Below are 15,827 nucleotides of genomic sequence, written 5' to 3' on the forward strand. Positions count from 1 at the left end.
TCTGGTAAGCCTTTGTTGTACAACACAACACTGTAGTGTCTGATGGAAGAGCTATCCACCAGCTGGATAGTGAGCTAGCAGCTGCTAAAAGCTAATTATGTCCATGAATAATTACGTCAGTTGACGAGTGTCGGCCAGAAAGACTGCTATTCGCCTCCCGTGTGAAATGGTGGCAGTTTGGTAACTGTCATTATATTAGGCAGTTCTGGGTTGGGGCGCGGGTCTCATGTCTGCGGGGCGGGTTGCGGTACTGATTGGTCATAATGTGTGAGGGCGGGGCCGGTTTTGCACGTGGCGGGTCAGGTCTTGAGCAATTTAGAGAGAGAGTGGCATCAGCGGAGGAGGACCACAATGCGTGACTCATTAGCCAATGAACAGCCAGAAAGGGTCTCGCGCTACTTTTGAATGCTAAAATAAAGCTGATAATGTACAATTTGATAAAAAAAAAAAAAAAAAAAACTTTCAAAGTACAACACAAACTGTCCATTTTGCTGCAACAACAACTGACAGTGCTGCTTAATCCAGAACCTTACTTCCTGGAACTCTTGAGAGTAAAGAAACTGGTCCATTGGAGTGAATGGAGATGTCACGACTCTTCTATATCTATGACTTTGGTCAGGTCTTGAAAATCAGCCCCGCACAGGACTGAGATGTTTGTGCACCAGTGATTTGAAGAGACGTGACTCCCTGTTTCGAGATATAGCATTACGATATAGGACCCACTCTACAATAGTCTGGATAGCAGTATTGATAAGCTCAGACCTTACTCAGGTTTTGAGAAATTTGGAACCGGGTCCAGGTCATTCCCAGGTCTCGAATACACGTAACCTGCCTCACAATTCTAACATATTGTAGGCTACCTGAACTCTCTGGAACAATAGTTGAGCTGAGCTCAGGTGAGCTCTCTCTCTCTCTCTCTACAGACATGTTCTGTGTTCCAGACAGTGAGCTCTCTCTCTCTCTCTCTACAGACATGTTCTGTGTTCCAGACAGTGTGGAATGTAAACAGACAGACAAGCATCTCTGTGAAATGTGTCTCTATTGAGAGGAAGTAGAGTGTGGAAGGGGAGGGAGTGTGTGTGTGCGTGTGTACAGTACATGCGTGCGTGCGTGCATGCATGCGTGTGTGTGTGTGTGTGTGTGTGTGTGCGTGTGTGTGTGCATGCATGTGTGTGTGTGTGTGTGGAGGCTATATCAGAGTGACAATCACACTCCATTTTACTAAACCCCCCCCCCCCCCCGTTCCCCTCCCCCTCTTGCATCTGCGTTCAGACCTGGGCTGCATTCAAATAGTGTAAAAATAAAATCCTATTCCTAACCACTTGTCCTTGACCTGATGGAGAAGGCCAAGCAAAGATGTGAAGGACTTAAAGGCTTCCTCCAGTCAGTTTTCCTGCCTGTATAACCGATGTGTTGATCTATAATTTCATCAGATGACGTACAGTACAAATACATCTGACTTGCGCCAAAAGATCATATAGTGATAAAAAACTCAAAGGCTTATATGACAATGAAAACAATATTAAATAAAGTACTATACAGCAGCCACTATACTACACCAGTTCATTTCACACTGTGGTACTGTCACTGGGATGGTCACTATGGTAACACAGCAAGTGTTCATTTCCATGACCACGACATTGAACATTCTATGGCAGCCATCTTTATTCTACCATTCTTCTACCATTTTACCATGCGCGCACGCGCTCGCGCACGCGCACGCACACGCACACGCACACGCACACACACACACACACACACACACACACACACACACACACACACACACACACACACACACACACTAGTAGGGTCATCTGTGGCACTTCCGTGACCGTGGAGAGCGAAGGTCCGTTTCTCAATGGATTTGTCATCTAGGAGGGTTAATAAACAAATTTAGCCGGGGTGTATTTTTAAAAAAGGCGGGGAAAATATTTGAGAGACCAAAATCCAAAATGGCTGCTGTGGAAATGAACTTTTTAATGCTTTGACCTACAATGATGCGCAGCACAATACATGGTTTCAGAGCTTATTCTTGTCAAGGAATACATATTTGGTGTTTATATAATGATTTGACCTATTTCTGACCTTCAAATCCAAGATGGCTGCCAATTTTGAGGCAGTTTTTTCAAAATCGTCATAGAGCCTTCATATTAGGCTTGAATGACAGGTCTTCTCATGATGAGTTGAATAATATACAGTATAAGTACACAGAAGTAATCTCTGAGGTCAATAAAGTCAATGTTTGCGTGTAAACAACAGTTGCTGATTTGCGGTTTCCCATTAAATAGGGTAGGCTACTGAGAATATGGTGTCCAGTTCATCCCATCACATTTTCATAATGAACCAAAAACAATTTTGCACTATAGCCTAACATAAAATAGTATTCTGTATGCAAAGCTAGCAAGGTTAGTTGCTTGAGCTGAATTTAAAGGTCAACTCAAAACAAACAATGAAATTAACTTTGAAATTAAAACTGAATCCTAGACTACTAGATTTCATCAGCACACAGTAAAGGAAACTTGTCTTTGAACTCAGCTGACTGTCTAGTCCTAATCCCTGTTGTGCAATGTCCCTTTTCAGTGAAGTTTTAGTTTTTGTTAAGAGTATGGATTTTTAATCTTGACCTTGTTGGTAGGCAACGGCCCTTTTTCAGTCAAGCATTCTCAGATTAGCTCAGTCAGTCTGTGAAGCAGTCAGTGTCAGCACTTGCGCGAGCTCGCTTTTTCTCTAACTAATGTTAACATTACACACTTTAAGACACTTTGTTTGAGGATATCAACGTTATTCACTAGTCTAAAGATAGTTCTACCATCAAGAACATATAAAACAAAAGCAAAAACAATTTTTATTTGCAGAAGTCATCATTGATATTTGGTGTTAGCTAACGTTAGGTAACGTTATTATTTTTAGCTAAAGTTAATGTTATCTGTCTCCACACTTCTGTCAACTGACATATGCATTTGCTTTTGAAAATAAACAGCCTGGCTTGCTTAAGCATAACTGAAGATTAAATAGAAATATAACATGACGAATGCATGTACCGATTGGTTGGCCCATCTTCCCAGGAGGTGGTGGTGTAAACATCATCAAATTTATCAAGTCCTGACCACTCTTGGGCTTTTAATTGTAAGCTGTCCCATTTGCCTTGATTTATTGTATCGGTGGGCTTGCAAGGCTTGTCACATTTTAGGACACATTCATAGGACATTGTGTGCTTTGTCTTTCATTGGGAGGGAAAGCAACTCGCTATTATATTACTGTTATATTATATTGCTGTTATACGCTGTTTATTTTCAAAAGCAAATGCATATGTCAGTTGACAGAAGTGTGGAGACAGATAACATTAACTTTAGCTAAAAATAATAACGTTACCTAACGTTAGCTAACACCAAATATCAATGATGACTTCTGCAAATAAAAATTGTTTTTGCTTTTGTTTTATATGTTCTTGATGGTAGAACTATCTTTAGACTAGTGAATAACGTTGATATCCTCAAACAAAGTTTTTATTTTATTTTAATTATTTATTTATTTATTTATTTTTAAATGCCCCTCCGAGACATGGGCAGTTAGCCAGCCGCTTCTTTTCACCTGACAGGGGAAGCTTCACCGGTAGGACATAGCACGTGGGAGGTTCACACTATTCCAACCAGTTCCCCTCCCTCTGAACAGGCGCCCTTAATGACCAGAGGAGGAACCACATTAGCAACCAGGATATTGCATGTTTTTGGTGAAGGGGGTTCCTATATGAAGGAAACCCCCGGGAGGCACGGGGAGAACATGCAAACTCCACACAGAAAGGCCCTTTTGACGACCCCACCCGGGCGGTGGGCACTTGAGGACATGCGGACGGGCACGCATTCCTTCAGCGTTCACATCGTCCCAGGTGGGAATCGAACCCACGACCTTCGAGCTGTGAGGCGATAGTGCTTACCACTACACCACCGTACCTCCTTTTATATCCTCAAACAAAGTGTCTTAAAGTGTGTAATGTTAACATTAGTTAGAGAAAAAGCGAGCTCGCGCAAGTGCTGACACTGACTGCTTCACAGACTGACTGAGCTAATCTGAAAATGCTTGACTGAAAAAGGGCCGTTGCCTACCAACAAGGTCAAGATTAAAAGTCCATACTCTTAACAAAAACCAAAACTTCACTGAAAAGGGACATTGCACAACAGGGATTAGGACTAGACAGTCAGCTGAGTTCAAAGACAAGTTTCCTTTACTGTGTGCTGATGAAATTTAGTAGCCTAGGATTCAGTTTTAATTTCAAAGTTAATTTCATTGTTTGTTTTGAGTTGACCTTTAAATTCAGCTCAAGCAACTAACCTTGCTAGCTTTGCATACAGAATATTATTTTATGTTAGGCTATAGTGCAAAATTGTTTTTGGTTCATTATGAAAATGTGATGGGATGAACTGGACACCATATTCTCAGTAGCCTACCCTATTTAATGGGAAACCGCAAATCAGCAACTGTTGTTTACACACAAACATTGACTTTAATGACCTCAGAGATTACTTCTGTGTACTTTTACTGTATATTATTCAACTCATCATGAGAAGACCTGTCATTCAAGCCTAATATGAAGGCTCTATGACGATTTTGAAAAAACTGCCTTTTAGAGCTCAAAATTGGCAGCCATCTTGGATTTGAAGGTCAAAAATAAGTCAAATCATTATATAAACACCAAATATGTATTCCTTGACCAGAATAAGCTCTGAAACCATGTATTGTGCATCATTGTAGGTCAAACCATTAAAAAGTTCATTTCCACGGCAGACATTTTGGATTTTGGTCTCTCAAATATTTTCCCCGCCTTTTTTAAAAATACACCCCGGCTAAATTTGTTTATTAACCCTCCTAGATGACAAATCCATTGAGAAACGGACCTTCGCTCTCCACGGTCACGGAAGTGCCACAGATGACCCTACTACACACCAGCATGATCATGTTTATTTACAGTTTCGTGTCTAAGACTCTTATCACGTCCTCATTTCACATACCCCATCTCTCTCTCTCTCTCTCTCTCTCTCTGGCTGGCTCTACCTCGCTCTACCTGTTGCTCTGTCTCGCTCTGTCTACCCCTACCTCACTCGTCTCTCTGTCTCTCTCTGGCTGGCTTTACCTCGTACTCTCTCGCTTTCTCTTTCTCTCTCTCTAGGTCTGTCTAGCCCTACCTTGCTCTCTGTCTCTCTCACTCTCTCTCTCTCTCTGTGTCTAGCTCTACCCCTCTCTCTCTCTCTCTCTTTCTGTGTCTAGCTCTACCCCTCTCTCTCTCTCTCTCTCTCTCTCTTTCTGTCTGTCTGGCTCTACCTCGCTATATTCCTGGTGTTCCACTTTTGTCTCAAGACTATCAGAAAAAAGGGTGACTTCTGGTCAACCCAGAGATTAGCAGCAATATATATACAATATATATTTACAATATTATATGAACACTACTTGTATCATTTCTGAAGTGTTAACGATCGTATTTATGCTTCAGAAATCATGGTGTTAATTTGTGACAGTTATTTTGCTGAACAAAACTACCGGTAAGTATCATAAACGTTTTGTTTGCCACAGAGCTTATTTCAAGTATCTAACCAAAAACCAATTCAAAAAAATGATTACGTAACTTCCTGCAACGCTATTCACCTTATGTAGCCCCGCCCACTTGATCCAGTTGTTTTATGACTTCCTGTTCAAAACACCATCTTTTTACCTGCTCACTATAGTACTGTACTGTCACAGGAAGTGTAAACACACAATAGGAAGCAGTGTTGGGGGTAACTCATTACAAAAGTAACATATTACATGTAATATATTACTTTTAGCAGTAATGCCTACCCCACACTACAGGATAATTTGCAAGATTATGGCCAAGATTCCCCCCTCCCGATTTTCTCGGGGGTGCTCGCGATTTGAGGCGCGTCGGGCAGATAATCTTCCCAAAAGATCCTGTAGTGTGTGGGGTTCAAAGATTCACAATCGGGAAGACTGCCTCTTCCCGATTGTGAATCGGGCATATCTAACATGTTAGATATTTACAACCCGACAGGCGATTGCATCTTGAGCAGAGAGCCAGTAGTAGCTGCATTTCCATTACAGTTTTTCGCAAAATAATCTGGTCCGCGTCTGTCCGCAGCCCCGCACAGAAACAAAGAACGAGGAAATTGTCATCGAGGTGAAATACCCGTGCGTCTTTGAACGGGACGGAAAACTAATGCTATACTGCAAAGCATGTAGCCTACAACAAGCGCTTAGGTCTCATATGCTTCCCGCATCGGCGAGTGTCCGCACGGAAAAGTGAGTCAAATCAGCAGACGCCCCCTCCACAAGGCACCTGTGCAGACGGTTTTCGCCTGGCCGTGCACAGTAGGCCTACACCCCGAATGGACGCGGCTGTCCGCGCAAATATTAGTTAAACAAATCCTTTCAGTGCAAATGCATTATAAAAACAAAAAATAAGATTTGTTTAGAAAACGAAATGACACAAATGTATTATTATTATTATTATTATTATTATCATTATTACTACTACTACACCCGGTGCGCACACTGAATAGGCATTTTAAAAGTTAACGTCGAGCCCTGCTTCCAAGGTGAATCTTCGGCATGATCTTCTAGTGTGTGGGGTTGCGTTTGAACAGACGCGATTGTGTGTGTGTCCCAAGATTGAAATGTTAAAAAATCGGCTCTCTCTGTCCTGTAGTGTGTGGGCTCTCAAGATTTTTATAATCTTCAAGGATTTGAAAATCCTGTAGTGTGGGGTAGGCATAACTCAGTAATATAACTTATTACTTATAGGATTTCAGTAATATTATACCAGTTACTTTGTCAAGTAACTCAAGTTACAAATTGAGTTACATTTGATTAAATCAAAGCACATATTAAAAAAAAAAGATACAATAATTTCCTAATCAAACTGTGTTTTTATGCAAATAACCGCTATAGATGACAATAACAAAGGAAAAGAATAGCATTTAGAATTTTGGATTGTTTACACTGATTTCAAGGCAGTTGAAATTATTTTTCTGGATGGTTCCAGTCATTCTGCTGCTGCTGTTGTTTTGGTAAAAGTAATGCAAAAATAGTGTAATAAGTAACGAGTTACTCTACACAGAAAGTAATATTGTAAAGTAACATATTACTTTCAAATTAAAGTAACTAGTAATATGTAGTATATTACATTTATAACTTGCCCAACACCAGTAACTGGCTGACCCCTGTGTTGGAACATAAGGTGAATAGTGTCAGTCTAAAAAATCAAAGAGGATCCAGTATTTTGTTGGACATGCAGAAAAATTCAATAGAACTGCAGTCTAGCCCCAATGCAAAATCCAAAGACTTTCATGTGAGTGATGTCCTGTATGGTTATATTATATATGGTTAGCAGTATAGTATTAGTCATCCTAAAAAAAAAAAAAAAAAATCCTAATAAATTTTGTTGTAGGTCATGATTTACGGTCCGCATCAACAGGGCTGAATCATTGACAGTGGTGTTAGGTGGTACTTAGACCTGAATTAGCAGTATAGTATTAGTCATCCTAAAAAATAAAAATAAAAATCCTAATAAATTTTGTTTTGACCTAATTTTATTGTTGTCTATAGAGTTAGTTCCACCTCTGCGCAGATTCCCCCGCTCTCTTCTCTCTCTCCCCCTCAGGTGTCCTTCACTGGCCTGACGTTCACCCCCGCCGCTGCAGCCCTAGGTCCGGCCGTCATCGCCCTAGCCACCTGCCGCTACTCCTTCTACTGTCTGACACCCCGGGCTCTTCACCACCACCGACCCCTATCCTCATCATCCTGGTCACCTGCCTGCCTAAGGGAAGGGGGGGGCGCCCCCCCAGCCCCCCCCCCGCCGCCTCATCATCACCTCCAACTCCTATCCTCCCCTCCTCTTAATCATCACCTCCGACTCCTATCCTCCCCTCCCCTCCTCTTAATCCATGTCACCAACGCGGACTCATGGATTCCTCAGATCATCCTCATGGAACTCCCAATCTTGTTACCCTTTTTGTCACCTAGTTAATTAACTAGTATTCTCTAAACCTACGAACACTTAAAGACTGCATTTTCTATTTCTTTTTGGACTCTACTTTTTAGATTTTCAACTCCCTTCCCTGATCTTAGGATAATTTAAAAATTACATTTTTATATCCCTTCTGTTGGACTCTTTTTACATTTTCAATTTTCTGTTCTCTTGTACATTTTATTTCCATATTAAACCATTCACAGAGTTTCATTATCGGAAACTCTGTGCATGGTTTAGCCCGGCATCTCTCGGCCTGTCTCGGAGGGGAGTCCCCAGACGGGGGTCCGCTGCTGTGGCCTGGTGGGTGGGCCCGTCCCCCGCGTGGCCTGCTCTCACGCTCTCAGTCACTATGCTGGTGGCTGGGGGCTGGGGGGGCGGGTCGCGTGGGGGCTGGGTCCGCCTGGGCCGCAGCAATTGGCCCCTAGCACAACGACCTCACAAGGTTCCTCCTCAGCCAAGTCACTGGGGCAATCCATGCGGCGATCCATATGGTGGAAAGGTTTTCTTGCGTTCACTGGGGGTGAGGGGGTGCCGCTGTGTCCCGGCCTGGCCTTCCCTCCCACGCCATATGTGGGCGGGGGCCGGGTCGGGGGGCATCGGTGCTCTTCATCACTGGTCGAGGGCTGCCGGTTGGTTTAGAACAGCTTAGGTAGGCGATAGATTAGCTACAGCCTAAGGCTGACCTGTTAGTGTTCAGGCTAAAATCAGACTAGAGCAGGGTAGGATAGGCCAGATTAGGCTGTAGATTAGCTAGATACTATGTCCCAGTTAGCTCTGGTTAATGCTTAGAGTAGTCAGTTGTCTGATCTTCTCCCCCCCCCCTCTCTTTCCCCCTTTCCCCGCTTCTTCCCTTCTTCCCCCTTCTTGTTCTCCTCTCTTTCCATGCTCTTTCCTCCCCCACATCCCACCGCCCCCCCCTCCCTTCTCCTGCTCTCTCCTCATTCTCCCCCCCTCTGCTCCTTCCTCTTCCTCCTCTTCTCCCCTATTTTCCTGAATCCCTGCCACTTCCTGCTCTCCCTTCTCTCACATTCCCCCTGCTCTCCTTCCCCTGCACCCTCCCACCCCTCCTTCTCTGCCTCTCTGTCCTCCCCCCTCTCTCACATTCCCCCTGCTCTCCTCCCCCTGCACCCTCCCACCTCTCCTTCTCTGTCCTCTCCTCCTCCACATTTCCCATTTTCCCCCCACCCTCGCCCTAATCCGGGCCCGTATCCTACTCCCTCCCTCCACCCTAGACCCTACCTCTACTCTCTGTCCTCCCCCCTCTCTCACATTCCCCCTGCTCTTCTTCCCCTGCTCTCCTTCCCCTGCACCTCTACTCTCTGTCCTCCCCCCTCTCTCACATTCCCCCTGCTCTCCTTCCCCTGCACCCTCCCACCTCTCCTTCTCTGTTCTTTCCTCCTCCACATTTCCCATTTTCTCCCCACCCTCGCCCTAATCCGGGCCCGTATCCTACTCCCTCCCTCCACCCTAGACCCTACCTCTACTCTACCTCCCCTGTACCCTCACATTCCCACTGCTCTCCTTCCCCTGCGCCCCCCCACCTCTCCTTCTCTGTTCTCTCCTCCTCTCTGCCCTCTCCTCCCTCTCACATTCCCCCTGCTCTCCCTCCCCTGCACCCTCTCCTTCTCTGTTCTCTCCTCCTCCACATTTCCCATTTCTCCCCACCCTCGCCCTAATCCGGGCCCGTATCCTACTCCCTCCCCTCCCTCAACCCTAGACCCTATCCCTACCCTGGTTCTCCCTCCCCTGCACCCTCATCTCTCCTCCCCTGTTCTCTCCTCCTCCACATTTCCTATTTTCTCCCCACCTCCCCCCTCTCCTCCCTCCCTCCCTCCACCCTAGACCCTACCTCTACTCTACCTCCCCTGTACCCTTCCACCTCTCCTTCTCTGTTCTCTCCTCCTCTCTGTCCTCTCCCCTCTCTCACATTCCCACTGCTCTCCTTCCCCTGCGCCCTCCCACCTCCCCACATTTCCTATTTTCTCCCCACCTCCCCCCTCTCCTCCCTCCTCCCTCTCCCTCCCTCCTCCACTCTCCTGTTTTCTTCAAATGTTCAAATGTTATCTTTATTCTGTATATTCTTGTTATTGTGTGTTAGCTAGAATCAGCTAGACATACTTTCTGTGAAGCCCTCTGAGACATGCTTGTGAATTAGGGCTATATAAATAAACTTGACTTGACTTGAAACTTGACTATGGTTCTTCTTTATAGTTCTTGTACAGTACGTTCTTGTACAGAACCAGGATGTGCTGACCTAACCAAAGTGCCATTGGATTAAGCTGATATCATGAGTCTCCCACTTGTACTCTATCCAGGAACTTCTTCTGGCATTTACCTTCCCTACAGTACTGCTTCCAGGACCACACCTGCACCGTTTTGAAGGCACATAGCCCAAAATAATCATCACAGGTGGAAAGTGGTGAGTTTCTATAACAAGTTAATAATGATCGATATAAACCATGACTTCACTTTGGAAAAGGCCCTTTTCCCAAGAAACCTTTCTCCACTTCACATCACTTGACTGTGATGCTGTAAACTTGATACCAGAAACTTCACTCTGGCTTTAAATGTAAGCCCCGCCCCCCACTACAGGCCAAGGTTATAATAGTTTTGGATTTTTTCATTCGTTTTTATTTTTATTAGTTTTTACTTTTTGTTTTCAATTTCAGTTTAGTTTTCATTCGTTTTTAAGGTGGGTTTGATCGTTTAGTTTAGTTTTTAGTTTTTGAAAATGTTTAGTTTTGGTTAAGTTTTTATTAGTTTCAGTGTTAGTTTTAGTCTTTTTTGCCCCTTTCCTCTTTTTTGTAATTTGGTGTTTGTCAGGAATGAGATTCAAAAGGGTCATAAAAGATGATAGATCTAGGAATATAGATTTCATCTCCACTCAAAATACTAGGCTTATTATGTATGAAATACTGTAAACTGCCAAAGACTAAAAATAAGGACATTTTCTCTTCAATTTTATTTTATTTTAGTTAGTTTTGTAAATGCACAATACCGTTTCAGTTAGTTATCGTTTTTTTGCTTAGTTTTTATTTCAGTTTTTTTCATGTTTTTCAATTGTAGTTTTCGTTTTTTCGTTAGTTTGCTAGGCTCTGAAAGACAGTAACCAGAGAAATGACCAATCGGGAGCACAGCACGAGAAAGGGTTAATAAAAATAGGGAGACTCCGCAGAAATCTGGAATGTATATGGTCAGTATGTTTCAGACGGCCATTTTGTCACTGTGGGGACCAGCACTTCCCAACACGAAGCAGTGTTTGTGTTGGCGGCCACATTCTTGTGAGATTGTCTAAACGGGCTTAGCAGTCAGGCGTGGCTATCTGCCTAGAGAGGAATGTGCCTATCGCTCTATCTTCTGTCACGACCAATGTGCTGCCATCTGCACCCACATCAGATCTTCTCAGCCTCCCGTTCGCTAAAAGGCGAACAGCAGAACTTTGACATCAACTTCATCAACGTCATCTCTGCTGTCAGGGAGCAGCGGGGGCGATTGAGATCAGCTAGGGAAAATCAATCGTCATTTCAGCCATTGAGTCGGCAATATACGATCCGATCGTCAACCGGCACAACCCTAGCTATGGACACATTACCCTGCACTGCACCTTAGCCATGTGAGTAGCCTAGGGACTGGAGAAGCTAGGTAACTGCCCGCAGAGCATCTGATTGGCTGGCGGCAGAGCAGCTGATTGGCTGACAAGAGAGAAGCCAGACTCTACTGTTCCAGACAGGTTGAACCTGACGACCTTCTCATATTCACATCTTCGGAACCAGCTACCTCCTCCAGTTATCGAAGCCAGTTCTATCGAAATCTTCAAATCTAAACCAAAAACCAAAACTAATTTATTTTCCCAATCATACGGCTGTGTTTGAAGGTGTCAGTGTCTGGAAGCATATCATGCAAACTTAGTCCTGCTGAACTGCTGAGCAGGCTGTTACAAGCCAGCAGTATGGATAGCAGTGGCAGTATTATACTATTATACTGCAAGACAACTCGGAACATGGAACTTTCAATTAAGATTTTCCGACCTCCGGAAGAAGGTTTCTGGTGTGTGACACCTTTCACCTTCAATCTCACGTGCTCACTCTGCCCAAACTATTCTCATGCCAATTAACACTGACTATGGTCGCCCGTTGCTGCATGTCCGGTAGGTCCAGAGAAGCAGCAGCAGAGTCTCTCTCTCAATCCCTTCTCTCTCGTTCTGTTTCTCTCACTCTCCCTTCTCTTCCTCATTCTGTTTTTCTTTCTCTCTCTCTAGCTGTTTTCCCACATGCACCTTTTACCGCTAAATGACCGGAACGCGGTCTAATGCCTTCATGTGTGAAAGTTGTTGTTCCGGTATAAGCGCGACCCCGTCATCGCGGACATTTCACCAGTTTCGAGCCAGTCAGAAGAGCGGTATGCACGATAACGGACACAAGTGAGAAACGGGTCCAGTCATTTGCCGTGACACCGGTCCTTCTCTCATGGGCGAGGTGTATACACGTTGCTTAACGTTCACTTCCAGCGTGCATCATCTAATCATTCGCGCACATCAAAGCAAACTACTTCCACATTTCGCTTCGTGCATTTGCTTTCTCTACATACATACAAGCGTTGGGCAGCTTGCAAGCCTCTGCCATTCTCGCTGTGTCTGTCCTGTGTGGCTGCTGCGAAGGACTGGCCTTTCTCAAGCAGAGAGGGGAGGGGGGAAATCGGCTGTGTTTATTACGCTGGCTTGACGCTGCTCTTAAGTCAAACGAGTGTGATTTATTGTGTGACAAGCGAACTTATTTCACCATCGGAGTTTTGCCGGTGCCGCGTCTATGTGCCGATAGGCCGCAGTGCCGACAGGTCGCAATGCCGATAGCCCACAAGCAGAACCAGCTGAGCGAGGCGGCGTGCAGCGTGTCGGTGGAGCTAACCTCTCCCAGCCCCCACGCCAAACCTAACCTCCCCCCATGCCTAAACCTAACCTCCCCCAGACCCTAACCCAAAACCTAACCTCTCCCACCCCCACGCCTAAACCTAAGGTCGGCATTGCGGGTGGTCGGCATAGCGGGTGGTCGGCATAGCGGGTGGACCCCGTTTTGCCGACCCCCCAAATAAGCTCCCCCCTCCCCCCGCCCCCCAACATACAGGCAATTTCGCTGCTATATTCCCACGTGCCAGTGCTCAGGTGTGAAGGGAAATTCCGGGAAATGTCCGATATTGACTTACAGGTAATTTTCCGGTACGCATGTGGGAAAACGGCTTCTCTCTCATACTGACGTTTTATTTTGAAAATGGGTGCCAACTCGCGCACGGCTATGGCGTAATCGCGTGTGTCGCGTGTACAGGCACGTCAGAGTTCCTGAAATGAATGCCGTCTCAAGCGATTACATGGAGCGCTCAGCGGGGAGCGTCACCAAGAATTTCACTCTGGAAGGTGGTTTCAAAATGTGTCGTTTCCTAAGCCGTCGCCGTCTAAAAGGGAGGCACTAACGATAAAATAATTCCCCGTCACCATAGGAAACCGTCCTCGTGTAAAGTGCCCCTTAGGTTTTAAACCTTGTAACATGTGTTGGCAATACTGTACTTATATGGTGTTGGCAAAACAGAAGATTGGGTGGTAGGAGACATTCATTCATTCCATAACGTCACGTGAACTCACCCCGAGAGCCGTCCTTCCACTGACCAGCAGCAGCACCAGCAACAGCCACCTGGGGACGAGGCAGCAGGTCAGTCAGGATCATAGTATAATAAATATATAATACAATAATACTAATACAACAATAATCCCAGGATGTGCACACTCTGGATGCATCAGTTAAACCAACTAGATTATCTGTATTCATATCTGTACTCGGAGCGGGAGTGGCTTAAATCAAAATTGGGCAGGGTTTAGACTGAAAGTGGGTGTGGCTCAAGTTTGTTGGTATAGAGACAGTCCGCATGTCTGGGAACGCCCATACAGGCTCTAGGAACGCCCACAATAGACGCTGGGTTAGCTGGCTCAGCCTTGCTGGGGGCGGGGTCAGGGTGGGGTAAATTCCCCCGTTCTATCCATTCAGCAAACTTAGAATTTAGCTGATAGCCCAGCCCAGGCAGACACGATCGGGGATTTAACCACCGCAGTAAACGCACATCTGAGCAGACGTCTTGTGTTCTGCTCTAGAACCCCCAAACCTGTAGTTTAGAGCCGCAGCACCGTCTTTTGGTGAGTCAGCCCATGAGATATATCGGCGGTTTTACCCCACTCGCGCGCCAGCCGTTTAACGTTAAAGTTCTCACCAGAGCCAGAAGGGGGCCAGCAGCATGGTGTCGGCCCCGTATCCTCAACCTCGCCACTGATTGGTTCACAGCTGCTGATGTCACTCCCGATTGGTTCACAACCGGTGATGTCACTCTGCCTCCAGTCGTCTCACTGAGGACACACACACACACACACACACACACACACACACACACACACACACACACACACACACACACACACACACACACACACACACACACACACACACACACACACAAGAGTGAACTTCTAGTCATTGAAATCCTAGTGAAATCACACATTTGACTCATTTTGCTGGGGACTCCCCTGCGAGCCCTCGTCAAGCTGACGTTCAGGTGTATAGGACCAGCTGCTGCCGGCAAGGCTCCAAGTTGAGGCGGATGTTAGGCAAATGACAAAGTTATAGGCAATGACAATAGGAGCTAGTCCATCCTTAGCAATATTACCATCAAACAGCACGGACAGAGTAAAAAGAGTTGTCACCAAAGCAAAAAACAGCTGATCTCTTAAGCAAACTGCAAATCCTAAACATGCATGAACGAGCCGTAACGAGCCTGGCTTGAACTTGGCTGCTTCAGCCTGCAGGTTGTCAGCTAATTAATTAGCAGCAAGTGAGCCAGAGTGGATGCTGCTTGTAACAGTATCCTGGTGGCATTCCATAATAAACAGAGCCCAGGGGAAGATGCAAAGTGTAAAGCAGACAGTCCGTTATCCGAATCCGGTTTATTGGCCAAGTATGTATACATACAAGGGATTTGACTCTGGTGTGCGTTGCTTTGAATGTACTCTCACACACACACACACACACACACGCACACACGCACGCACGCACGCACGCACACACGCACGCACACACGCACGCACGCACGCACGCGCGCGCACGCACGCACACACACACACACACACACACACACACACACACACACACATACACACACACACACACACACACACACACACACACACACACACAAAAGGTATGCACAGACTAAAACAAAAAGTGCAGGGGTCCATTTAAACATTTCCATGAACTACTATACAATAATAAGCGTGTGAAAAGTGTCTATATATGAACAAAATGTGTGTACAGTACAGGTATAAATAAGCCACACAGGATTGTAAACAAAAACCCATAAAGATATTATGATCAGATATTGCAGTTATTTACCGTTCAATGTAAAAGAGCCTTTGAGTCAGATATGAATGATGTCTTACCTGTCTCCTCTGGTCGCTCACGTTAACACCTTCCTGTCCAGTCCACAGAGAAGCTGCTCATCTGAGTCAAAAGCAGAAGTTGGAGGTAAACCACAGACTGTTGAGAGAGTTTAGGTTTAGGCCGAGGTTAGACTGGAGGCTAAAACCCAGCTCACAGAGACACAGCAGGCAGGCACACACACTGCAGCCAGGGGAGCGCACTGGAGAAGCGTCTCACAGCTCACGTAGCAAGCAGCAGCCACTGCAGTTGCTGCTCCATGGCTCTGCCTTCAAAATAAAGCCCCCAAAACAGGAATAGTTCATGGAAATGATCAAACATTGTTGTTAATATGGAAA

At 45.4% G+C, this 15,827-nt stretch overlaps 1 protein-coding gene across 1 annotated transcript in view; it reads right to left on the minus strand.

Annotated features, from left to right (window-relative positions):
* LOC310776647 (uncharacterized protein) overlaps positions 1-15,616 on the minus strand; it is a 65,716-nt gene extending 50,100 nt beyond the window's left edge. The window contains exons 1-3 of the mRNA XM_083636820.1: positions 15,492-15,616; positions 14,273-14,405; positions 13,653-13,701 (exon numbers count right to left, since the gene is read on the minus strand). Of these exons, the coding sequence (XP_083492946.1) occupies positions 13,653-13,701; positions 14,273-14,298 (75 nt within the window). The 5' untranslated portion in view covers positions 14,299-14,405; positions 15,492-15,616. The remainder of the gene's footprint in view (positions 1-13,652; positions 13,702-14,272; positions 14,406-15,491) is intronic.
* Positions 15,617-15,827: the final 211 nt, after the last annotated feature.

This window comes from Poromitra crassiceps, assembly GCF_964638095.1.
Source record: "Poromitra crassiceps genome assembly, chromosome: 5".
Classification (NCBI taxonomy): Eukaryota; Metazoa; Chordata; class Actinopteri; order Beryciformes; family Melamphaidae; genus Poromitra; species Poromitra crassiceps.